At 37.1% G+C, this 27,048-nt stretch overlaps 1 protein-coding gene across 2 annotated transcripts in view; it reads right to left on the reverse strand.

Moving 5' to 3' along the window:
- Positions 1–4,424: 4,424 nt before the first annotated feature.
- Positions 4,425–27,048, reverse strand: part of FAM210A (family with sequence similarity 210 member A) — a 48,394-nt gene continuing 25,770 nt past the window's right edge. For both annotated transcript variants that reach the window (XM_017649545.3, XM_017649544.3), the window contains exons 2-4: positions 15,130–15,636; positions 10,261–10,372; positions 4,425–6,867 (exon numbers count right to left, since the gene is read on the reverse strand). In XM_017649545.3, coding sequence (XP_017505034.1) covers positions 6,634–6,867; positions 10,261–10,372; positions 15,130–15,605 — 822 coding nt within the window. In that variant the 5' untranslated portion in view covers positions 15,606–15,636 and the 3' untranslated portion in view covers positions 4,425–6,633. The remainder of the gene's footprint in view (positions 6,868–10,260; positions 10,373–15,129; positions 15,637–27,048) is intronic.

Here is a 27,048-nt window from a genome sequence, read left to right on the forward strand (position 1 = left end):
ACACAGAGCAAGGAAACTGGCACAGAGTCCAGGAAGCAAGAAAGGGCTCTGTTCTCGCAGTGAACCCCCACCAGTGCCCTAGGCCATCCGGAGGACCACCCAGCCCATGGCACCTCAGGGAATTAACCCAGAGACTGCTCCCTGAGTACAGTTGACAGGCACAGGCAGCGGATACAGCAAGAAGACCAGCAAGCAGGAAGGGACTTTGTTCTCCCAGCTGACACATGTGCGATTCGCTGGTGACCACTCCCATCACCACAAAAAGGCACAAGAACCTTGTTCAGTCCAAAATCCCTCAAACACCAGAGAGAGGGCCTGGTGAGACCAAAAACACCAATCTTACTGAAAAACAATTCAAAATAAAAGTCATAGCATGTGATGGAGCTAAAGAGAAATATGGAAGACCTAAGGGATGAATTCAGGAGGGAGATAACAGAAATGAAATAAACAATGGAAGGATTTAAGAGCAGACTGGATGAGGTGCAAGAGACTGTTAATGGATAGAAATCAGAGAACAGGAATACAGAGAAGCTGAAGCAGAGAGAGATAAAAGGATCTCTAGGAATGAAAGAATATTAAGAGAACTGTGTGACCAATCCAAATGGAAAAATATTCACATTATAGGGGTACCAGAAGAAGAAGAGAGAGAAAAAGGGACAGAAAGTGTCTTTGAAGAAATAACTGCTGAAAGCTTCCTGAACCTGGGGAAGGAAATAGTCTCTCAGACCATGGAAGTCCACAGATCTCCCAACACAAGGGATTCAAGGAGGACAACACCACGACATATAATAATTAAAATGGCAAAGATCAAAGACAAGGACAGAGTATTAAAAGCAGCCAGAGAGAGAAAAATGATCATCTACAAAGGAAAACCCATTAGGCTATCATTCAGACTTCTCAGCAGAAACCTATGTGCCTATGTGCAATACTCTCTTGGACATAAAGATGAGCAACTTCTTCATGAACAAATCACCCGGGCAAGGGAAACAAAAGCAAAAATGAACAAATGGGACTATATCAAACTAAAAAACTTCTATACAGCAAAGTACACCATCAGTAGAACAAAAAGGTGTCCTACAGTATGGGAGAATATATTCATAAATGACATATCTGATAAGGGGTTGACATCCATAATATACAAAGAGCCCGAGCACCTTAAGAAACAAAGAGCAAATAATCCAATTAAAAAACAGGCAGAGGATCTGAACAGATACTTCTCCAAAAAAGAAATGCAGATGGCCAACAGGCACATGAAAAGGTGCTCCACATCGCTAATCATCAGAGAAATGCAAATTAAAACTACAATGAGATATTACCTCACATCAGTTAGGATGGCCACCATCCAAGACAAACAACAACAAATGTTGGTGAGGATGTGAAGAAAGGGGAGCCCTCCTACACTGCTGGTGGGAATGTAAATTAGTTCAACCATTGTGGAAAGCAGGATGGAAGTTCCTCTGAAAACTCAAAATAGGAATATCATTTGACCCAGGAACTCCACTCCTAGGAATTTACCCTAAGAATGCAGGAGCCCAGTTTGAAAAAGACATATGCACACCTATGTTTATCGCAGCCCTATTTACAATAGCCAAAATATGGAAGCAACCTAAGTGTCCCATCAGTAGATAGGTAAAGAAGATGTGATACATATAAACAATGGAATATATTCAGCCATAAGAAGAAAACAAATCCTACCATTTGCAAAATGGATGGAGCTAGCGGGTATTATGCTCAGTGAAATTAGCCAGGTGGAAAAGACAAGTATCAAATGATTTCATTCATGTGTGGAGTATAAGAACAAAGAAAAAACTGAAGGAACAAAACAGCAGCAGACTCACAGAACCCAAGAATGGACTAACAGTTACCAAAGGAAAGGGACTGGGGAGGATGGGTGGGCAGGGAGGGATAAGGGGAAAAAGGGGCATTACGATTAGCACACATAATGTAGGGAGGGGCAAGCACAGGGAAGGCAGTATAACACAGAGAAGACAAGTAGTGATTCTAATAGCATCTTACTACGCTGATGGACAGCAACTGTAATGGGTGGTGGGGACTTGATAATGGGGGAGTCTAGTAACCATAATGTTGCTCATGTAATTGTATATTAATGATACCAAAAGAAAAAAATATCTAATTTAGTTTTAAGGAGCTAAGACATCTAACTGGTGTAAGGATGATACAGAATCACTTTAATTCCATATGTCATATGCTTAGAGTAGTCTTTATGGAAAATAAACTGTCCAGTCATGTCCACAGAGTAACCTTTATGGAATTATGAAAACAGAGTACAAGGTTGACTTTCGCCATGCATTTGATTAAAAAGGTGAGGGACAGCGGCAAGTTTGCTGGCCCACTGTTCTGGAAGGATGGGCCTCGTGATCTGCCCACTAGAGATGGAGGGAGAAGTGGTATGCACAGCACCATCAGGCACACATGTGCACAGTCACTTTTTTCTTTCTCACTTCATAGTACTCTATCAGGGAGTCAAAATTCAAAACAGAAGCTGGATAAAGGGAGGGAGAAGGAAGGAAAGATGGATGAAAAGGTCTACACAATTCTTTCAGGAAGAATGAAGATGTGTTTGGGCAGCATGTGGAACATCTTTGAACCATCCTCTGACTTTTCTTACGGACCATGCTGTTCCAGATAAAAAGTAAGGGAGCAAAGCACTCCTTTCCAGGGTGTTCTCTGCGAGCAATTTTATCTACAAAGAGAAGCTGCCACACTCTGGGAATGAACCTTGGCTTGCTGGGCACTTCCCCATGACTGTCCAGTAATGTCCTCAGGATAAAGAGCAGGCTTAATATTGTATTTAGCCATAAAAGTCTCTGAAATGCACTCTTTCTACTAAGATAATTTTTATCAAAATAGCCAGATAATTCCCACAGGATAATTATGATCTGTAATTATTATTGTTGGTGACTACCAATGATGCATAGGAGAAATATAGTTTTATTTTCAAAACCTTGAAGAAGCAAAACAATCAAAAACTTGTTCTGACTAGCTAAAATGAAGCAACTTGACACAAAAATCACTAAGAAAAATCTCAAGAGGAAAAAATATATCCAAATGCCTCACTTAGAATTTCTCAAAAATAAGTTATAAGCTCAAAATGCAGGAGAATGATTTCTCAAGAATCAGAAGGCCAGGTTAAAATTCATGGCTGAAGATGAATTCTGGGAAGGAGTGGGCCCGTAGTATGTTCAAATCTTTAAGGGAAGAATGAAGTCTTGACTCTACCTTCAGAGATACAATCTTTTGGAATCCCATTTAGTGCTAACTTGATATTATACAGCATACACAGGGACCAAGAAAGACTGCCAAAGTTTGTATTTCACAAAATGCATAATTAAAATTGCCCATTTCTGGTTCTAAAGCTTTCTGGATCAGATGGTTAAACACCAAGGTGGTGGAGATGCTCACATTTTTCTATCTAATGCTCCTGTGTTACTTTGGCATCTCGGCTGACATGATCTGACGCATTGTAGACCATGGCATGGATGTAATCAATTAAGCATTAAGCTTTAAATGCCCCCCAAATACCTCAAACCAACATTGTAACATTTAATCTATTTTAGTTTAGACTTTCTGGAGACTCAAAGTTTGGAAAATCTGAAATAAATGAAGGACCCCACTTCAAAAAATGAGCTATGACCAACTGAAGCAGTATGTCTACATTACCAGGAAAACAAGTATTTTTCAGAGAGAATTCTTTAATTCAGAAAATGTGTATCTCAAAAATACATTTTATAAAAATGATTATTTCAAAAGTATCAGGAAAGATGTACTTTTTCTGTCTCATGTACTAAAATCAACTTCTGTCCATTTCACTAGTCACTAGATCTATTATATGCTACAAAAGTGCTCTTTACAACATCTGGATTGGTTAATAGACAACTTGCTTTTCGTCAAACACCTGTTCTGCCCAAACTATTAAGATCTTTAAAATCCCTGGAATTATCTTCTAAGATCACTGAAGTAAGACAGCTAATAGTTGCATTTCATCTTTGTAGTATCAAAAAAAAACAGGATTATCTTTGAAGGAATAATTTTATTATTTTCCCTACTGGGGGGAAGGTGACCTCAGCATATACCTTTTTTTTCCTCCTTTTTTTAAATCTGTAAACTGTACTCTGTTGTATGCAAAGTGTTCCAGTAAAAGACATCTTTGGTACTTGAAAGGTTGGTTTTGCAATTATTCTTGAACAACTAAGTCTCTGACTTCATCTATTTTTCATTTCGATTACTAATTGGCTTTCAATTATTAATTTAGTTATCCATTTCATGTGAGTTCAGTCTCAGTCAGTCCCATTCCTCCTGTCAGCACATCCTGCTTAAACACAGACAAGCACGGCCAACACTGGAGGGGCTCTGCCTCCCAGCTCAGAGAAGTTATGGGTGAATTAAAACAGTCTGAGGCTTACTGTAAATGAAATAGGGTTTATTATATATAGCAAACTACATGCATTTACTATGTATCTTGATAATTCATTTAACTTGATACACATCACTATATTCTGTTACCCTAGGATTAGCACCCAAACAACCCACTACAGGTATCCCCTTTTAAGCTACTGTATTGTGCCTGAAGAACTAGGTTAGCAATATGCTCCCAACAGCATTTCACATGATACAAATATTCCTGATGCCAAATGATGACAGAAGAATTTCTCACATCTTCAGAGAATATTTTACTAGAGAATTTCAAAGCACTCATCAGCATCTCACTTTCTATAGCTGGATAAACACAACCCAATTTGGATGGCAACAAAATTCAAATGGACTGAACAGAAGAAGGTAGATAGCCAGGAAAAGGAAAATTTAGTCTCAGTGACTTTATGAAACCACAATTCATCCCCAGTGGAAAATATGCCCTGTGCAATGTGAAAAGAGTTTTCACATATTTAGAAATTGATTTAGAAGAAAGAGTTACATAAAACACAAGATTTTAAAAACACAGGCATAGTCTCAAATGGTTAAAAAATAAAAACAAGAAATTTGTAGATTCTTACCATGTCATATTTGCAAACTTATCAATTACTTAATAAAACAAGCTAAAACATGTTGTATTTAGATTTGAAAATGTGCTGTTAATTTGAAATCATGCCATGAAGACAAGCCATTCTGCCTGATCAGGACTGTATGACCAGATTCCTCACCACTCTGCCCAACCACAAGATAGTAAATTAAAACATGCTCCAATATAATGGAGGTGCTTCCAATATAATGGGAATCAAATGTTTCAAATGTAAACTTTTTTCTCTTTAAAAAGTATTTTCTAAATTTGGCCAGACTAAGTATTTAACAGAAAATCCTGCTGATGAGCACTGATCCCTGCAGGGCTGTTTCTGCCAGGGCCTCTGACTCTCTCTCCGTTTACCAGACACTCAAAACAAAGACGATCTAGACAGAGCCCATTCCCTTTTCAGATACCAATTCAAGGGTTAGAACCAAAGGAAACGGAGTAAAAGGAAAGAGAGACACCCATCCTCAAACATACCCACACCATCATAGCAACTTTGACATCTGACACTGGCTTAATTTCATTCTAAGCAGATCATTTAATGATAGTTTTGCTATAAAAAAAAATTCAAGTGAAATGCTCAGGCAAGGATATTTCAATATGAGGGGAAAGAGCAGCTGCAATTTACAAATTTACTCCATTATGAAATCAGCGTCAACTCTGAAATGAAGACACTGGGAGAAGGTGCTGGCTTGTGGAGACAAAGGCTGTCTTGGAGGCAGGGCGAGTGCCAGCTCCTCAGCTGGAACCCTTTACCCTCCTCCAGACCTGTGTCTGCCTAAGAACCACAAGCCTAAGTTGCTGCTTAAGATATTTGATTTCAACCATAACCTTAAGGTATAATTATTTTCACTTTTCCTCTGAAATATTAGTTGAAAAGGACACAAACAATTGACTTACTTTTATGTTTTAAATGGAAAAGTAGTATGACCATATATACGTCCTTTAAAAAACTTGATTATGATAAGCTTCAGGTAAAAATCATTTCTAAAGGGCCGATTTTTCATTTACATATAGTCAATACATCTTATTTACATATATGTGACTCAAACTATTCACCTTTCTTCATATTAAGTCTCTATTTTAACTAGTATGTAACTGTTATATACTATATTTATACAAAGACTAAATAACCTCTTATTCGCTGGCAGTCTCAATGATAACAGTGTCTCCACACTGAAAAATGAATACAGTTAAAACCTCCATGAACAGCATAAAGATGAAGACCCAGTGTTAACATCCTGTCCAGGGCCCCATCAGTTATTCAAGGAGTCACCTACTTTGTCTGTATAAATTATCAGCTGCAACAAAACATAAAGCAAGCATCATTCTGAAGACCTTGAAAAAGAGCTCTGACTTGTAAGACATTAACCATTGCTTAATGCTGCCAGTGAAATTCTTATACTCAGTTCCTTTTCCCTTTTCAAAAAACACTGATTTTTTTCCATTGATATTTAACTCTAAAAAGTTATCTTAGTTATTTAACCCTTAGAGAACTGGCATATTTAGGCAACATACTACAAAAAAATATTTAGGAGCACGTATCTTTGTCCATAGTCTCCAGAGGGTTAAAGTGCAAGAACTATCTATAGCCTATTACATAAGGGACCCTATTCCACTTTTTTCTTAAAAGAAACCTTTTCTTTGGTTTCTTGCAATTTTTCCGTGAGTCTATCCTTTGTCTCTCCCATTTTCTCTGTGAGAAGTTCCTTTGTCTCTTCCATCCTGTCCTGTAGATACTCTGTCACAGGGGGTGGCGTTGACATGTAGCCTCGACTGCGTAAATACTTCACAGTGAGGGAGGTTCCTCCCAAAGTCGCGGTATAGCGGGCAGGTGTAGCAATCTGAGGGAAAAAGCCAACAGGCAGATCAATACCTGATTAGGACTATCCTTTTAAGCAAAAACAATCTGAAATTAAAGTCTTGGTAATGACCAAACAGTATAAATTACTTTATTGCTTTATTATGTGGTTAATCTAATGTGGTTATATTTTATACAGATTTTCCCTCCTAACAAGGTTAAGCTCATTTTATACATGTTTGCCACTTAGCCACTGGCCCAGGATTACAGAATATTCACAGTGGAAGCAATGAAGTCTGTAACCATGTACTGGTGAACCTGAGTGCAGGCTTACTGGGAAATCAGAAAGGAGGCTCAGGACCACCACACCAAAGTCCTGCTGACCTGCAGACTCTGTATACTGGAACAAACTAGAACCAAACTACTTCAAATGGTGAGAGACAAACATGAGCCACATGTCTATTCACTGAACTTAGTTTAGTTTCACTTCCAAATCTCTTTCCTTTGATTTTTCTAGGCCTTATGCTACTCTCATTATAACCCACACTGAGTTTGGAATCCCTACCAGGAACTTCCATGAGGCCAAAAGGTGGCAAAATGGTATATATATTGCAGATATGCACAGGTTTAAGTCTGATCAGAGATTTAAGGACTAAAACTAAATAGTAGATGTTACTAGTCAAAGGGAATCATAATAGCAAAGAGTCTGCATTACACCCTGAGGCTTTCCTTTTTAAATTCAGTCTTGTTGTAGGCATGCCATGTACCAAAACTCTTTGAAAACTGTCTGTGCTCCTTATCTCCACTTTTCTCTTGAACTTATCTAGGCAACTTGCACCCCTGCTGCTTTCCAGTCACCACAGGACCCTGAGCCGGTAGGACTCCTGCTTTTTTCCTCAGGCACAACCTCCACTTGGCTTCCTGCTTTCCATTTTCCAGCAGCCCCTTTCCAGTCCTTCTTGCTGATTTTTCCTGTTGCCCTCCTCTGAACACAGTGTGACTGAAGTCAGTCCCTGGACCCCTTCTTTCCCCCCACCTCACTTGCCTAGTTTCATGTTGGCAGTGTCATTTATATACCAGTGATTCTTAGATTTAAATCTAAATTAAAATTTCCAGACAGAGCCTTTACTCTTAATTCCACCATATACAACCACCTACTTCTTTACCATTTGCATGTCTAATAGGATCTCAAGCTGTCATTTGTTCAAAACTGACCTCCTGAGTCCAATGGCTCCATCCCAAACCTGCTCTTCTCAAAATTGCTGCTTCAGAGGAAATGGCAACTTTTATTGTTCAGTTTTCAGGCCAAAAACCTGTAAGACAGCCTCAAATCCTCCTTTCTCTTATGTAATTTACATTCAATCTATTAGCATATCCCCTCAGCTCCACCTTCAAAATTTATCAGAATCCACTTGCTTCTCACCACCTCTCCTGTACCACCTTAGTCCTGGCACTATCAGCTCCTCCCCAGACCAGCTGCAGTAAACTTCCACCAGGGCTCTGGGCTTCTACTTGTCCTGCTATATATAGATATTCTCAATCTCAAAGCCAAAGTGATTTTGTTAAAACACAAGTCAGATGTGCAAATGCCCACTGACTTTTCATCTCCCCATTAAAAGGCAGTGTGCTCACAATGGCCTTGCAGGCTGCCCTGATCTGGCCACTCTGTTGCTGGTCTGCTGCTCACTCCTTCCACCCACACTGGCTTCTCCACTGTCCCCTCAAATACTGCAGGTATCCTGCAGGCTCAGGATTTTGCACTTAGGATTCCCTGGCTGACAAAGCTCTTTGCCCATACAGCTTCCTGATCACTTTTCCCACCTTCTTGTAATCCTCATCAGGAAAACAAACACCACAAACATCTCCCACTGCCGGTCTGTTCTGTCCTGTTAGCACTTGCCATCGTGTGTGTGTGTGTGTGTGTGTGTGTGCGCGCGCGCGCGCCGGTCGTCTGTTCTGTCCTGTTAGCACTTGCCATCGTGTGTGTGTGTGTGTGTGTGTGTGTGTGTGTGTGTGTGTGTGTGTGTGTGCGCGCGCGCCGGTCGTCTGTTCTGTCCTGTTAGCACTTGCCATCGTGTGTGTGTGTGTGCCGGTCTGTTCTGTCCTGTTAGCACTTGCCATCGTGTGTGTGTGTGTATGTGTGTGTGTGTGTGTGCCGGTCTGTTCTGTCCTGTTAGCACTTGCCATCGTGTGTGTGTGTGTGTGTGTGTGTGTGTGTGTGTCTGTGTGTGTGTGTGTCTCTCTCTCTCTCTCTCTCTCTCTCCAGCTGCCTCAGAGCCAGTGCCACAAGTCATACTCACAGGTTATTTTTTTAATCTTCTTTGCCACACCTTTTTTTGAGGCTTTGCCTTACTAAAGCAATAAATGTCAGTGTGTGAAGCTCTTCTTGAGAAACTGTGGGTTACAGAAAATACCCAGGAGAATCCCCTCATTTCCCACCTCACAGAAGAACAATAAACATGAAGAAACACTGCTGACCCTAACCTGCCTACATGTACAACTTCATGTTTTATTTCCAAATCAACAAAGCACACTGAGCATCGATTTGCCTCCAGAGCATACTAGGCAGAGTGAAAAGACAATGAGAGAGAAACACTCAGCAATTGAGCTTTAACCCTCTAGTCAAAATTACAGTAAGAGAGGAAGAATTACCCCAAGATTTCAGAGACTTCTAATGAGAGCTACAGAATAAAACATTATGCCTGATTACTGCTACAAAACCATAATTCTAAATATTTTTATATAACAGAAGCAAAACAAAATAACATCTATTTTTCAAATGTTTTATTTTTTAGGATGAAGCTATACAGAACTTTGTAATTATTTGACAACTGAGAACAATGAGATTAATATGGCTAAATTCCACAATTTATACTGAATCTTTTCCAAAATAAATACCCATAGTTACAGAAATATTTATAAATATGTCATTGTCTGAATCCAGAACAGTTGTAGAAACTGAACTTCTAAAAATGAGGCATACATACTATCTCACAACTAAATCTAAGGTTTATTGTATAAAATAATTTGAATTAAACTTTACTATTTTACTTATAAAGAAGATGAACTATTATAAACAGTAAAATAAATGTCACATTTCACTACCAAGTGAGGTAGCTTGTGGATCTCTAATTAAGGAAAATTAATATACTATCAATAGGAGAAATGCCAAAGAGATGAGTTTTGGAAATTCAGAAGTCTCATCTGAAATGATCACAGCAGGTTATGATTTACTATTTTCAAAGCACTTCTCTTCCTAAACCATCATTTTATTTACACTTAAAATCTTTAAACTTAGTCATTAGACATATAAGAGATCAGTATATTGTTTTAAGGTTCAAAAGGTAACTAATGGGAGTTAACTTAGGGTTTTATGAGGGAACTAAGCAGGTCACTTTTTAAGTGTGAGGAGCAATCTATTTATAATAGTACCTACCTTAAACAAGGCATATGCTGTTAGTGCATTTCCACTCTGGGAATTTTTCAGAATGTTTACTATGCTGTCAGGTAACCCAATGAGTTCTAGAAAAGGAACGACATTCACTCCTCTAAGAAAGAAACAAAGTATTTTCAAAAGATTATCTGAAAACACCAAAACCAAATTTTGTTTAAAAGTCAATTCTGTCATCAAGCACTTTAGTTTCATTCTAAAAGAACATGTACACAGACATTAGTGTCACACTGTCTCTTAATTTTGCTCTAGTAAATCCTTCTATTTTTTAAAACAAGCTAATTAGGGATGTCCGTGTGCAGAAGCAAGGCAGAAGCTACAAACAGTAAGATAGCTTTAACTAACCTAAGAGAAAAGGATGGGTCAGAAACATTACCTGATCTTGGTTCTCTCAAACACCACTGCCTTAGAATGCTCTAAATCAAACAAGACATAGGCTTTTTACCTCTAAAATTACATGTAAAACTCTACTATTATTATAAAAGCAAATAATATTGTAATATCACTTACTGTGTTATTATGCAGAGTAAATGATTCTGTGGGTTTGATTAAAACTTCAATTACTCTAAAAGGATGCTTCTATTCTATTATCAGACTTAAAAGGCAAGTGAAGAAGCAACCACCATAAATTCCAAAAAATTTTTGGAGGGAGGGAAAGAAGGCAGAGAAAGCCTCTCATCTGAGCTTTTAAGCCTTAACTTATTCTTTATTTCCCTGATTATCAGTATTTTGCTGTACTGGCACCTGCTCTCTCCATCTCTCTCATCGTACATGGTTTTACAGACATTGGGACCCTTCACCCTAAATTAGAACCAGAGTCTTGCTCTGTACTTCTAGATATGCCAACCACATTCAGGAAATTGAACACACACTATGGTGTGCAGTTGGCACAATATTATTTCACAATAGGAGCTCCTGAATCGTTCCGTATGTCCCTTATCAACACCTCGTGTCTTTAGTCTCCTTTTCTCTGTAAGTGCTCCCCAGAACTCTACGTTGAGGAGGAAGGTAGGCTGTCTTTGTTGACACTGAGATTTCTGAAGCTCCCAGGCCAGTTGCATGGCAGGTCATCCCTCAATTTGGATTTGTCTGATTGTTTTCTCATGATTAGATTCAGGTTAAATATTTTTCATCAGGAAAACTGCACAGTTGATTCTGTGTCCATTTCAGTACATCATAAGGGCCATATAATGGGTCAGTTTGTTCTGTCATTGGTTTAATTAAGTTGACTCTTAGTTGAGGTAGGTTCCACAGTTTGCTCCATAGTACAGATACTCTTCCTCTTTGTAATTAAGCAAAGGTATTGCCTGGATCTGCTGTACCTATGGTAGCAGTAAACATGTAATTTATTTTAAATATTAAAAATTAATTTGGGTAACTGGGAAAAAGTCTCTCTGTAATTTCACTATCATCTAAGAAATCAATAGCCAGGATTATTCATCATCAAGTAAAATTACCTACCATCTACAAGAAGGCACTGGGTAAGTGAAAGGACCTTTAAGGGTTAAATTTAAAAAATAACTATAGATCTAACCTGGTTTCTTCTGTCTCCACCATAAGCTCCTTTCCAAATCTCCTTAGGTAACAACAGACTCTATGGATCTCATCAATCACTATGTAGAGTAACATTCTACCATGAAATGCTATTTATATCTTCTAGTACCAATACAATTAGAAAATTATTTCACCAATTATTTCTTAGTTCAGACGAAGCCCAGTATGTAAGACCTACAAATTTTACAACAATCATGAAGAAGAAAAAAAGGGCATATGTTTGACAAAAATAAGATGAATGATTTTTAAAAAAGACTACTATAAAGATCAAACAATAATTACCTTAGACAGTTTGCACAAGTATCCTTTGTAAAATAAAGAAGCAAGGACCTGTGGTTCCACTTATTTCTAAAATATTGACTTGATGACTTGATTTTTTTAAAAATAAAAATAACCTTTATTTCTTTTGGAATTGCTACATATGAAATATTAATGAGGTTCTGAGTCAACAGTAATATCCACTTGTCGTCACTTTTTACTCTGGAATTCCCAGGCCTGACAGAAAATCTGTGCTTTACAAGCTGTTAGCTTTATGGCTGTTCAAACTAATGCAGAAATACACAAGGGCAAAAGGACATTCACAGTGCAGATAAAGTGTAGGAAAAACCAGGCAAGATTTTGCTTCAGAGTGGATCTGTAACTGTAGTAACCTGAGGCCCAAAACATGAGGCATCCAAATGTAGGGAGGGACAAAGTCATCATCAGAGTTACATTTGATCAAACAGAGCACTTCTGGTTAGATTAAGATCTCTGCCAGCTTTTCCCAGACAGAAGTGGCAACAGCTTAGCTTAAAATAAAATCTATTAGCATGCACAATTTAGATCTCCCTGAAACAAAAGTCTGAGATCTGCATCACTGAGTTATTTAAATACAGAATGACATTTTGCTCTGTGGTGCCTAGAGAGGTAGTAATGCTGGTGGTCACAGTGACAAACAAATCCTGACCAGTAATGCAGTGGGACATCAAATGCCCATCTTTCATGTTACAAACTATTTTTTCCCTTTCTTTTAATACTAACTCAGCAACAAGCAAGTAACAGAGAACGTTTTCTAGCTAAAACCACATAAAATAAAGCCAGCCTCTTGTCAGTTGAACAGAAAGCCTGCATTTAATATAATCAACTCTAATTTTACAATAAAATTATCTCACAATAAAAGGTACACTGCTATTCAAATACACCATAATTCTTTACCTTCTAAGTATTACTTGTGATTAAGATCTTCACTTAGAACAAATCAACTTTCAATTTCTGAAATACTAAGGATTTAATAAAAACACTAAGAAGGACTGGGCTGAGAAGCAACACATCCTCCTACATAAGCTGGCTATGTGATGCTCTAACTGCAAAACTAAAAAAGATGTATGTATTCCACAGGGTCTAGCAGGATGTCACAACTGCCTCAGGTGCCGGACAGTCCTGAAAAAAATCTTAAGTTCAATTCACATCACTCAGTTATTTGGGGTCTGCTGTTTTCATTATAGAATACTTTTAGTTAAGACAAGGAAAAGTGAAAGGAACAGAAGTCTCTTTTTAATAGTCCATATGAAAATCTCATATGCAATTAATTAATTAATTAATTAATATTTCTCTAAGGTCTCCTGGCTTCTGAAGGTTTATTTAGGGCAACCTACAGAGGGAGGAAGAAATAACTGTGACTCATGTTCACAATAATGAATTAGAAAAATCCTTGATTGCTCAAAAAAGAAAATTTAGTATGTAGATAGCCATTCATTAAGTAGAAGGACTGACTGTCTATAATTGTAATTTAAATTGGTACACAATTTTATGCTGTATTAAAAACTAAAGGCAGTTTTGAAGACTTCTTTAAATATTATACATGTCCAGAAAACATCATCAATAAACAAAGATATTTCATAAAGTGTACATACAAGGATCTTATGCAAAGGGACAATTCTTAAAGAACATCATGATATATAATGCAGAAGAATATAACTGAGCAACAGGAACATAATGGCAAGACAGATATGAAGAGAAACTGAACAGCATCAATTATACAAGGTAAAAAAAACCCTTTCAGAACCTTTGTAAAGAAACATCCCATATTTCCCAAGAATTAGTACAGTCTCTATTCTATTATTTTTTAATTTAGTAAATAGCTTTTTCCAAGGAGTGAGCTTTATATGCAGAACCACCCTATTTTATTAAGACCTTAACATCAAACCAGTAAATGTAACCAAACACTGAAAATCAGTGGACTTTTCAAAAGTATAAAGTAATTCTAAACCCATTAGGAGTATTACTAAGATGCCAAAGTGGTCTACACTGTGGCATGTCACTGCCCTCAGGACAATGATGCTCTGTCATGCCCGGGCCACTACAAGGAAAGCCCAGACAACATGCCCAAAGGAAGAGGCATACACATCAGCACGAACTCAGTTCTGCTAGTGACAGAAACAAATAGGAAATCACTGGGAATCTGTTACCATATGTACTCCTGCTCCTAAAACAGTGTAAATAATATAGTTTACCTTAAAAGAAAGGAAATGTATTTAACAAGAAAGGTACATTTAGAAATTCTAGGTTTTTTAACACCTGGAGGCTAAGTCCACCAAATAAACTTTTCTTTTTAAAAGTTACTTTACTGTGGTGAGAACACCTAACATGAGATCTGCCATAACAAACACTTAAGTACACAACAAATTAACTTCTGATCAGAACAAAGACCTTATCTTGACATTTATCAGATGTAACATTAAAACATAAGCATGCAATTTGTTCATTTTTGTGTCTATGAGGGGTATTAGCCAAATAAGTATCTTACTGATTTCCACCAAAATCATCCATATGAAAAAATAGATCTCTTTTTACATTTATGAACAAATGAAGAAATATGTTGTACAGAACTCAAGGCATTGCCAAATTTCTGAAATCTCATGTTTTTTTTCCTGTGTTACCCTAGATGCTAATAGATGAGCACAGTGATTAAGCAAGCACATGGATGGGCTTTGAAATCAGACCGAGTTACTTTGAAAGCTAAGTTATTTTAACTTTCTTGCTTAATCTATTCTATCATTAATAAATGAAATTTGCACTACCTGCATCAAATGGGTGCTGTGAGGATTAAATGAGATGATAGTTAACTTTTAGCCAAATGTTTGCTATGCAAAGTCAGCAAATGTTAGCTCATTCGTTAAAATGTGAAAAGCAGCTACAAATAGTAATCCTCATCAATTAAAGACATTAAAGCATTTTAAAAAAACTATCTGAGGCTCTCATTAGTACAATTAAGATTAACATACTGATAAAACAAGGAAAGGCACTCCAGCAAAGACTTACTTTATGGCTGCATAATAAAATGTTCCAAACCAAATACCAGAAGTTATCAGATGCACCGGAATCAAAACTTTTCCATATTGTCTAAATGTCTTCTTAAATCGCTGATAAAGACTAATAGATTTGTCTTGCAAAGGATCAGGTTCTTCCTTTTTTCCCGAAGGAGTTCCTGGGGAGGAGGCACTGGATGATACAAGCCTCCTGCATAAAATGTCTTGCTCCCACTGCTTACTGGGTAGGACTCCTGTTCGAGGTGGATGAGCATTAAATTGCTTCTTTTCCTTTGCAACACACTGGGCAGTGGTTAAGTGCACCCGTTGTTTTTGAGGGTCCTGTACCAAAACCACTCTGGATTCAACTTTATGCAAAAATAACGGTCCCTTTATGTTTTGACAGTGTCCAAAAAGACCAGCTTTATATGGTTCCATGCATGTCCTATGTGCCAGCTGGAATAGAGTCCTAGGTACATTCCACTGCATTTTGAAGATAGCAACTGATGAATTTCAGCTTCTAAAGAGGCAAGATTACAAAAAGAAATTTCCATTTTAAAACAATCCATTAAAAAAAAACAAACCATGAGCTATTAGGAAGTAAAAGGACAGACTCTGCTACCAAATCCATAGAAATTAAAGTGAATGTATATAGTCCTAACATACCACAATTAATAAATTCTATCAGAAGACATAATTTAAATATAATATGGTAAACAGGTCCAGCAGATATCATGGAGCATCATGTTTTGAGGCTATTTATTGCTACAAAGGGGATACTTGTGAGGCTATTATTTTCCAAAGAAGCAGTCAAGTATAATGGGAAAACCATACGATCTGAAAGCAAAAGACCTGGACTCTAATGTTTTGGGGACATTATTCCATGCAGCTGTCTTTAGCTTCTGAGTTCAAGTCCACTAGTCAAACGAGGACTGTGTCACAGGATTGTTACAGGAATTATATGAAAGTTCTGATGTAAAAGTGCTTTTCTAAACTAACAAGGATCACATAAGTGTCAGTTGTTACTGCAAATGTTAAGGTTTGATGAACAGCTGAGATCAGTATCACTTATTCTGTAACACCTTTAGACTAACTTACATTAAAATCGTAAATCACCTACGTTATTGGCTGGTGAGAAATGAGACTTTTCCAGGTATCTAAAACACTTTGCCAGGAAGACAGCATAATGTAATTTTTTAATTTAATTAAAATGTTTTTATATCATTAATGTACAATTACTTGAACAACATTATGGTACTAGACTCCCCCTATTATCAAATCCCCCCCACATACCCTATTATAGTCACTGTCCATCAGCACAGTAAGATGCTAGAGAATCATTACTTGTCTTCTCTGTATATACTGCCTTTCCCATATACCCGTCCCCTAAATTATGTGTGCTAATCATAAGCATAATGTAATTTTAAAAGATAATGACTTGAAATAAAATGGACTCATTAGCTAACAGTGATATTACTTTGAACAAACCATTTAGTGTCTCTCTAGACAGGATTCTCCATTATTATACAGCAATCAGTTCCCCTCCCACAACATCACAGGCAGGACCTATTAGACTCCAATCTCTACTCCCACCCCACAGCAGTCATCTTACTACTTCCAATATACAGAGAGAATAGATCTTATTTTTAAAATTTAAACTAAATAAGTGTGGGAAAAATGGACGTTTCTGACCAGAATTTCCACCTGGCCTTGATAGTGCCCACTGTAGATACATGAGTTTGTTTGCACATCAATGTGATATTTATTGGCAGCAGAGCTATAGTCAGTCACGGGATTGCCGGTCTGGAGTAAGGGGTGGAGAGGAAGCAGCCATTCTCTCCTCCCCTCCATTCCTGGTACATAACTGGTCAGGCACCTGCCAGTCACCAGGGACCCGCCCAGAGTTCCTCTGGGGACAAGGGGCTGAGGGAAGGAGTGCGTGAGGCGGCCAGAGAGACAGAGCTTGGGAGCCCAGCCAAGGTGGGGAGCCCTAGGCAGTGCTGAGAGTAGGGCTGAATAAAACTTTTAATCCCCAACCTCTTACCCTTGTTTTCCTTCCCCCTCATCAGATTCATAGGGAACCTGCTCCAGGCAGGTAATCCCCTTCCTCCCCGAGCTACAAAGAGTCAATAAGATTTGAGTTAGCACCCCAATAAATCTGCACTCCGATATATATACTCCATTTTACATGAATATTTGTTACTGGGGTACAAAGCTGACTATCATCATATATAAACATCCACTAACGAACTGTCCCCTATAAAATTTATCCCCTGACTCATCACTCCCTAAATAATAATTAATGTACACTCCTATCCGGCTTTCAGGTAATCCAACAACATAATGCAGATGAGTTGCTGTCTTGCCAGTGGGTTTCAGCCCCGGGCAAGTTCACTGTGGATTCAGTGTGACCAAAGAAATTGACAGCAAAACGTTCTTTGGGGTGGGTTTATTACCCGGCTTGTTCTCCCGGTAAGTTGAGCACTAGCATCTCTGCCTCTGCCCAGAGCAATGAGCAGAGCTCTCTATATAGCACAATAATAGCTTGTGGAAGCGGCCGCCCAGCAACAGGCCAGTTACATCATTAGGTGGTTTAAGTTCAGTGAGGATCCCGGCCACAGGATGCCCAACTTCCCCACAGTTGTGAAATAAACTGCAAATCTTGCAAAACAAATAAGGCTCCCAGGAATCCTTGCTAGGTGATACTGGAGACAGATCCAATCAAAAACAAAGTCAATGACAAGTAACAATCTGAAAAATCACCAGTTAACAACCAAAGGGAAAAAGCTACAGGGATGAGGACAGGTGCTTTCAATAAAGAATAACTTAAGTGTTAAATGACTTAGAAAAGCCATAGAGAAAATGATTAAGCCCTTAATTATATCTATAAAACTATTTGTTGTACTAAATAAAAAGTATCTTATTGAGCACTCCTACAATCCCCTATCTACAAATCTATGCTTATGTATATGCCAAGAAGAAAAAACACCAACTAGTTATTCTAAGAATTAGCTCAGCTGGAATTATAACCTAAAATCTGTCAAATATAAAGTTTAGTTTCATTTTTCACAAAAAATTCCTTTCAAACTTTTTGCCATGAATTTTTGGTCTCTATTTTGGTAGGATTTATTTTGAGGCTTTTCTCCAACACCATTATCTTTGATTCCTGCCTGTAGTTTTAGTGCAGGTGTTTTCTGAATTCAAAAGGCTTTTTTTCCTCTAAATCTATTTCCTTATAAGTCAGTTTTCCAGCAGTTGAAGTTCCTGTAAACCTAACTTTCAGATAATCAGAATATCAAGTTTCTGTTTGTGAATAAAAAAGAAACAGAAAAAGGTTTAAAGAAAATTTTTTCCAAGATTTTTCCAAGCTGCCAGGTTGCACCTTTTCCTCTGCTTTCCCCAACTACTCCCTCTCGTTTTTAGAAAAAATGTTTATTCTGCCCATTTTCTATTTAGAAAAACATCTTTACTGAGCTATAATTCACATACTACTGAGTTCATTCATTTAAAGTGTAGAAATCAATGATTTTTAGTATATTCACAGTTGTGAATATCCAGGTTTAGAACATTTTCCTCACCCCAAAAAGAAACCCCTCACCATTCCCTCAACCTCCCAGGCCCAGACAACAACCAATCTACTTTCTCTCTATATTTGTCTATTCTGGATATTTATATATAAATTCATAGTCTGTGGTCCTTTTTGACTGGCTTCTTTCACTTAGCTTAGTATTTTCAAGGATCATTCCTATTACCTCTTCAGCTAAGACTGACCTTTGTTCCTTTAAACTTCTGGGCTTGTGGCTACACATTAGGTGGAGGTGGTTTGAAAACACAGATTCCTGGTCTCCACCTAGACCAAATAAAACACTATCTCCTGCAGACAAGCTTACTCCTGACAATATGAATTGGGGGATCATTTCTCATCCAGCAAGCAAATGGCTTCAGTACTAGCGGCAGCATGGGGATTTTCAACGATCACCATCATCATAATGGTAAGATGTTTTTGAGCCCCTACTGCAGGATGATGTTTTATAAATACTTTGCATTTATTAATTCATATTATTCTTGTAATAACCCTACAAAGAAGGGACTACTGTCACCCTTTTATATTTAAGGATACTGAAGCACAGAGAGAGGAAATAACTTGCCCAATATCACTTAAATTGTTAAGTGTGCTGGGGCTCAAACCTAGTTTGATCCCAGGCACTGCTGCATCACTAATTTATAGAAGGAAAAGATTATGCCAATTTTCAGTAGACCAAAACACATTAAGATACCTGATGAAAACTCCCTAAATAAACACAGGGCCCAGAATATGTCTTAAATTTTAACTCAAAAACTAAAATTAAGCTAAAATTAAATATGCTTACACTTAAATGGCAACATGTGAGTGATGGTTAACATACTTGACAGTGCAGCTCTTGACTTCAAAGGGAATCAATCATAATACTGATGACATACACAAATAAGACTCATTAGATTCCAAGTAACAAACCTACTTTAGACGAGTGCAAGTAAAAGTAGAGGGCAAGTACAGACTGAGCAGTATCCTAACTATTTTAGAATGAATAGTCTTCAGGAACAATAAAAACCAAGGCAAGGTAGGAATTATTTTGTCTCACAGCTAGCACCTGTGTATAATGTCCCATGCTCACCAGCAGCTTCCATTTCCAGATTTTACTAGTCTACTCATCTTCTCAATTAAAGATCAAAGTTGCTGGTTATTGGCCAGTGATGGAGGTGCCATTCCTCATAAACCCTACCCAGATCAAATCAGCTATATTCCAACAGGTGGAGGAATAGACCTGAGGAAGTTGTGAACAGCCCCTAGAATATTTCTGACACAAATGGAGAACCAGGAGTGATGAGCAACTTAATCATAATTTTTTTCCAATGAAATACAATAATTTTACCAATACGTTTTAAAAAACAATGAGACAGCATATTTCTCACACAAAAGTTACTATTATTTTCCTGCCCCAGCAGTATGAATAAATGAGGAAAGTGTTCCAAATCACTTATTGCTTCAGTTATGGAAATACAAGATGAAATACATCACTGGACTCAAATGAAGAGACAAGATAACATTGCTGTTGTGGCTGCCCTTTTATGCTTTAGAAATTCTAAGTAAAGCCCAATTCTGTCATGACTTAACTTTAGTGAGCATGTAGTATAGTAGAGTTTAACAACTGAGAGCTCAGAATCTCAGAAGTCAGACTGCCTGGGTTCAAATCCTGGAAACATTATTTATAAACCATGTACCCTTTGGACAAGTTATTCAGTTTCCCTGTGCCTTGGTTTCCAATTTGCAAAGTGGGGTTAAAGAACCTACTCCTACTTCATAGGGTGTTATGAAGACAAAATAAATGAATATAAGTAAGATGGTTAGAAAATGCCTACCATGTAGCAAGTGCTCAGAAAATGTTACAAGTTATTAAGCAAGCAAGGTAATCTCTTACCCTTATTCACAGCAAAACAACCTTAGGATCAGTGCATGAGTCAAAAGAAGATTCTACAGGATAAACAGTTGCTCAGCATGGTCCTGGTACAAACCCTGAAAACATGTATGAAATTTTAACTAACCAATTTAGTAATACCCAGTATTTTAGAGATAAGCCCAAGCCCAGGCTAAGGAAACAGTAGGTAGGAACCTCTCATGTAGCACTCCTGGGGCAAAGAGAGGCAGGGTGAAGGATGAAGACACAGTAATCAAGAGTAAAGCCCTAAGGAAGCAATGTCACCAAAAGAAGAGAAACTGAGTTAAAGGACTGGAGGGAGGGTGGACTAGACTTGAACACATAAGTGAGAAAGCACAAACATTATGTGCTGCTGGGACTCTAGAGTAGTTATATCCTGAAGCCAAATGATGCAGTTCCATGAGGCTGAATGGGATAGCTAATGAGATTCCTCTCCTCCCTCTATATCCCTTCCAAACACACACTGCTCAAGATTACATAAAGTTTTTGTTCCTCACAATATCGAAGTCTGAGACATTGAAGCAGCACTAGAAATACAACTGAGTGTACCAGGAATTAACTAATTTATACTCTATTCTTATTTAAGAAATATAAAACATATTGACTAAAAAGTTAAAGAGTTGAAACAGCAGTTTTCAACAGCAAGATCTGGTTCTCTATTGTGTGAATTCAAAAAACTCTTCTGTCAAACAAAATCTCATTTGGATGTCCAACAAAGAAAATAAATAATAAAAGCAAAGCTGCTCAGGTTAAAGCAAGAGTGAAAGGAATGGAGTCTTTTGGCTTGCTTTCCTCCAGCCCATACAGCACAGCCACAGAAGCCCTAACAGTGAAAATATAACAACAAAGCAGACGAGTTCTATGTAAATGACAGTTTTACTTTGTCTAACTGCAAGTCACAGCATAGATACTACAGGCACACCTTGTTTTACTGAACTTCAGATACTGCATTTTTACACACTGAAGGTTTGCAGCAACTCTGCATTGAGCCAAATCTATTGGTGCCATTTTTCTAGCAGCCTTTAATCACTTTGTGCCTCTATCTCATATTTTGGTAATTTTCAGAGTATTTCAAACTTTGCCATTATTATTAGATTTGTTACAGTGACCTGTGATGTTACTATTTCAATTGTTTGGGGGCACCACTAACCATGCCCACATAAGATGGTAAACTAAATGGATAAAGTTGTGTGTATTCTGACTATTCCCTTCCCCTGTCTCTCTCCCTCTCCTCAGGCCTCCCTATTCCCTGAGACACAACAATATTGAAATTAGGCCAATTAATAACCCTACATGGCCTCTAAATGTTCAAGTGTAAGGAACAGTCCCACACCTCTCAATTTAAGTCAAATTTAGAAATAAGTAAGCTTAGTGAAGAAGGCATGTAGGAAGCTGAAACAGGCCAAAAGCTAGACTTCTTGCACTAGTTAGCCAAGTTATGAATGCAAAGGAAAAGTTCTTGAAGGAAATTAAAAGTGCTACTCTAATGAACACACGAATGACACAGCCAAAGAAAGAATCAGCTAGTCTAAAAGAAGGTCAGCAGAAGCTTCCCAAATTGAAATGCAAAGAGAAAAAAAGGTTAAAAATCCCACAAAAAAACTGATGAACCAAACCAAACCAAAACATCCAAGTATTACATTGAAAATTTTAAAAGGTAACATACACATAAGAGGAATGCCAGAAAGAGAAGACACACAGAAAGTAGCAGAAGAAATATCTGAAGTAATACTAGCTGAGAATTTTCCAGAATCTGTATCAACACACACCAAACCACAGGTCCAGAAATTTGGAGAACCAAGTAGGAATAAATATCTAAAATGTATACCTAATCATATCACATTCAATCTGCAGAAAATCAAAGACAAAGAAAATCTTGAAGGAAGCTGGAAGGTTAGTTAAAACACCCTAGCTACATGGGAACAAGTGTAAAAATTAGAGTCAACTTCTCATCAGAAACTAGGCAAGCAAGAGAGTGAAATGAATATTTAAGATGATTAAAGGAAAAACACCAAACTAGAATTCTATATAGAGCAAAATCATCCATCAAAAGTCGGAGAAAAATAAAGATGTTATCAGGCAAAAATTGAAGGAATTCATTACCAGTAGATTTGTCCATCAAGAAGGAAATAGCGGAGAAATTTAGATCTATAAAGGAAGACTGTCAGAGAAGGAATCAATAAAGGTAAAATAAAATCTTTATTCTTAATTGACCTAAAAGATAGTCATTTAACATACTAATAGTATTGGGTGATTAATAGCACATAAATAAGTGAAATGAAAGACTGTTGTCACAATGACCAGGAGGGAGGAATTGAGAATAAGGTACTTGCAACCACATATGATGTAACATAGTGTTATTTGAAGGTGGACTTAGAGTGGGTAACAATATATTTTACAAACTCTAAGGAAACCACTAAAAAATTTATTTAAAAAAAGTACAAGTGAATCATAAAATTATGAATTAAAACCAGAGAAGGCAGAAAAGAGGAAGAAAAAGAAAGGACAATTGGCAATGAGTAAAAAACATTTACAAACATGGCAGATAATAATCCAAAAATGTAATAACTTTAAAAGAAAATGTTCTAAATATACCAGTTAAGAGACAGACTGTCGGAGTGGATTAAAAAAAATAAAGCCAACTATATTTTGTTTAAAAAATACCCATTTTAAATATAAAGACACATATAAGTTACAATTCAAGGGATGGGGAAAGATATACCATACTAACACTAACAACAAAAAAAGCTGGAGTAGCCATATTAATTTCAGACAAAGCAGACTTCAGAAATTCCTGGATTGCCAAAAAAACAGGGCTATTTCATAACAATAATGTAATGATAAAACATAACAATTCTAACCATGTATACACCTAAAAACAGGAGGATCAAAATACAGGGGACCAAAAAAAAAAAAAAATGACACAACTGAAAAGAGAAACATAAATATCCACTATTGTAATTGGAGACTCCAACACCCCTATCATTATTTGATAGGTCTAACAGACAGAAAATCAGTAAAGATATAGCTGAACTTAACAGTGTGATTAACCAACTTGATCTAATTGACATTTATAGATTACATCATTCAGCAACAGCAGGATATACATTCTACTCAAGCTTACATGGAACATCCAACAAAACAGAATACACTCTGGGACATAAAATACACTTTCATGTACTTGAGACTGGAAATCATGAAAAGTATGTTCTCAGACTATAATGAATTGAACTAGAAATCATTAACAGAAAGCTAGCTGGAAAGCCCCTAAATATCTGGAAATTAAACAACATACTTCTAAATAATCCAGAGGTCAAAAAAGACTAAGAAGAAATTTTAAAATTATTTTGAAGTAAGTTAAAATGAAAATACAACTTTTCAAAATTTGTGGGATGCAGCAAGGCAGTACTTACAAAGAAATTTATGGTACTGAATGTACAGATTAGAAAAATGATCTAAACTCAATAAGCTAAATTTCTACCTTGTGAAACTAGAAAAAGAGAAGTAATATAAACCTAAAGCAAGCCAAAGGAAAAATACAAAAATCAGAGTAAATATCAATGACATTGAAAAGGAAAACAATAGAAAATATAACAAACCAAATCTGATTCTTTGAAAAATACAGTAAACTGATAAATCTCTAGTCACGCTAACCAAGAGAGGAAACACAACATACCAGTATCAGGAATGAAACAGGAGTCATGACTACTAATCTGGATCAAAGACATTTAAAACTAATAAATACTGGGAACAACTCTATGCCCACAGATATGGTAACTTATATAAAATAGACCAAGTCCTTGAAAGACATAAAACTACCAAAATGCATACAAGGAGAAATAGTTGACCTGAATAACGCTATATCTTTTAAAGAAATCGAATCAATAATTAATAACCTTTCAACAAAAGGAACCACCAAGCCTAGATGTTTCACTAGTGCATTCTACCAAACATTTAAGGGAGAAATAATACCAGTTCTCCACAAACTTTTCTCAAAAATGAAAGCAGGCGGTCTTCCTAACTCATTCTGTGAGGCCAACATTACCCTGATATCAAATTTAAATAAAGAAAGATATCCAAGGAAGGAAAACCACAAACTGGTATCTCTCATGAACATAGATGTAAAATCCTAGACAAAATATTAGCAAATCCAATCCAACAATGTTAAGGAAGAATTACACACCCCAACGAAATGGGATTTAATCCAGATATGCAAGCGTGGTTCAACATTTGAAAAATCAATGTAATCTATGAAGAAGCTGAAGAAAAATCATATGACTATATGAATTAATACAGCAAAAGCAATTGACAAAATCTAACACCCCATTCATGATTTTAAAAACTCTCAGCAGACAGAGTACAGGAGAACCTGAACTTCTTCAATCTGATGAAGAACATCTACAACAAACCTACAGCTAATCTAATACTCAATAGTAAGAGACCAGGACACTTTCTTCCTAAGACTGGGAACATGACAAGGATGTCCTTTCTTATCACTCCTATTCAACACTGTACTGCAAGTCCTAGCTAGTACAATAAGATCCCCCACCCCCCAAAAAAGCATACAGATTGGAAAGGAAGAAATAAAACTATCTTTATTTACAGATGGCATAATTGTCTATGCAGAATATTTCAAAGAATCTACAAAAAGACTCCTGGTCCTGGAACTAATATACAAGTATTGCAAGGTTACAGGATACAAAACCAATACATGAAAATCAATTACTTTAGTATATACCAGTAATGAAATTTAGGAATTTAAAGTTAAAAAAAATCCAGTACCATTTATAAAATGGACTTTATACCACCAAAAGCACAATCCATGGGGAAAAAAGGTAAGTTAGACTTCTGCTCTATGAAAAACACTGTTTAAAGAATAAAAAGACAAGCCACAAACTAGGAGAAAACATTTGAAAGAACTCTTTAAACTCAATGATATGAAAACTCTATGACAAAATGGGATAAAGAAGTGGAAACATCTCTGTAGATAAGATACACAGATGTCAAATAAGCACCTGGAAGATGCTGAAGTCACTTCACCTTTTAGTAGAGCTGTCATCAAAATGACAAGAAACAACAAATACTGGTGAAGATGTGGAGAAAAGGGAAACCTTGTCTGCTGGTGGTGGGAATGTAAACTGGTACAGCCACTATGGGTAATAGTATGAAGATTCCTCAAAAAATTAAAAATAGGACTACCAGATGATATAGTAATTCCACTTCTGCATATTTATCTGCAGTAAATGAAAACACTAACTCAGAAAGATATATTCACCCTCATGTTCACTGCTTTTTATAATAGCTAAGATATTGGAAACAACCAAAGTATCCAATGGATAAAGCAGTCATGGTATATATACACAATGGAATATTATTAAACCATAAAAATGGAAAAACTTGCCATATGCAACAACAGGGATGGACCTTGAGGGCATTATGCTCAGTGAAATAAGTCAGACAGAGAACTGCATGATATTATTTATTTGTGAAATCTAAAAAAAAAAAAGAGAGAGAGAATCTGAACTCAATGATACAGAGAACAGATTGATGGGTGCCAGAGGTGCAGAGACAGCACATGTGGTAATGGATGTTAACTAGACTTATTGTGGTGACCATGTCACAATACATAGAAATATTGAATCACTATGTTGTATACCTGAAATATATGCCAATCATATCTCAAAAAAAAAAAAAAGTTCAACATGTCACTAGGGTGTTGCAATTAAAACAATGAGAGATACCATTGCACACCTATTAGAATGACTAATACTCAAAACACTGAAAACACCAAATGCTGGTGAGAATGTGGAGCAACAGGAACTCTCACACACTGCTAGTGGGAATGCAAAATGATACAGCCACTTTGGAAGACAGTCTGGCACTTTCATACAAAGCCAAACATAGGCTTACCATATGATTCAGCAGTATCAGACCTAGGTACTTACCAGGTGAGTGAAAAAGTCATGTCTACACAAAAACCTGCACACACAAATCTTTACCACAGCTTTATTCATAATTGCCCCAAACCTGAAATAACCAAGAAGTCCTTTAATAGATGAATGGATAAGTAACCTGAGGAGACTCCAATACAATAGAATATTATTTAGTGATAAAAAGAAATGAGTTATTGGAGAGGATTAAAGATGCTGGTGTGAGAGGAGAGACAGAGGCTTCCTCCTAAAATTGGATACAATTAGAAAATATAGTTGGTCCAACTAATCCTGAAAGAGTAATGGGAAAGAAGACGGAGCCAGACTGCATACACCTGGAGAAAACAGCAGACCTTACCAATGGGGTAACCAGAGCTGTGGCTCCACGGGACCCGAGCCCCTACCCCACCCCAGCTCACCAGCGGAAGGAAGAGAAACTGAGCAGGGAGGGAGTGGAAGGCTTGGGACTGCTGAATACCTAGCTCCGGAGATCTGCGCTGGGAGCACAAACCTATATTCCATGGT

Source organism: Manis javanica, chromosome 9, assembly GCF_040802235.1.
Source record: "Manis javanica isolate MJ-LG chromosome 9, MJ_LKY, whole genome shotgun sequence".
Taxonomy (NCBI): domain Eukaryota; kingdom Metazoa; phylum Chordata; class Mammalia; order Pholidota; family Manidae; genus Manis; species Manis javanica.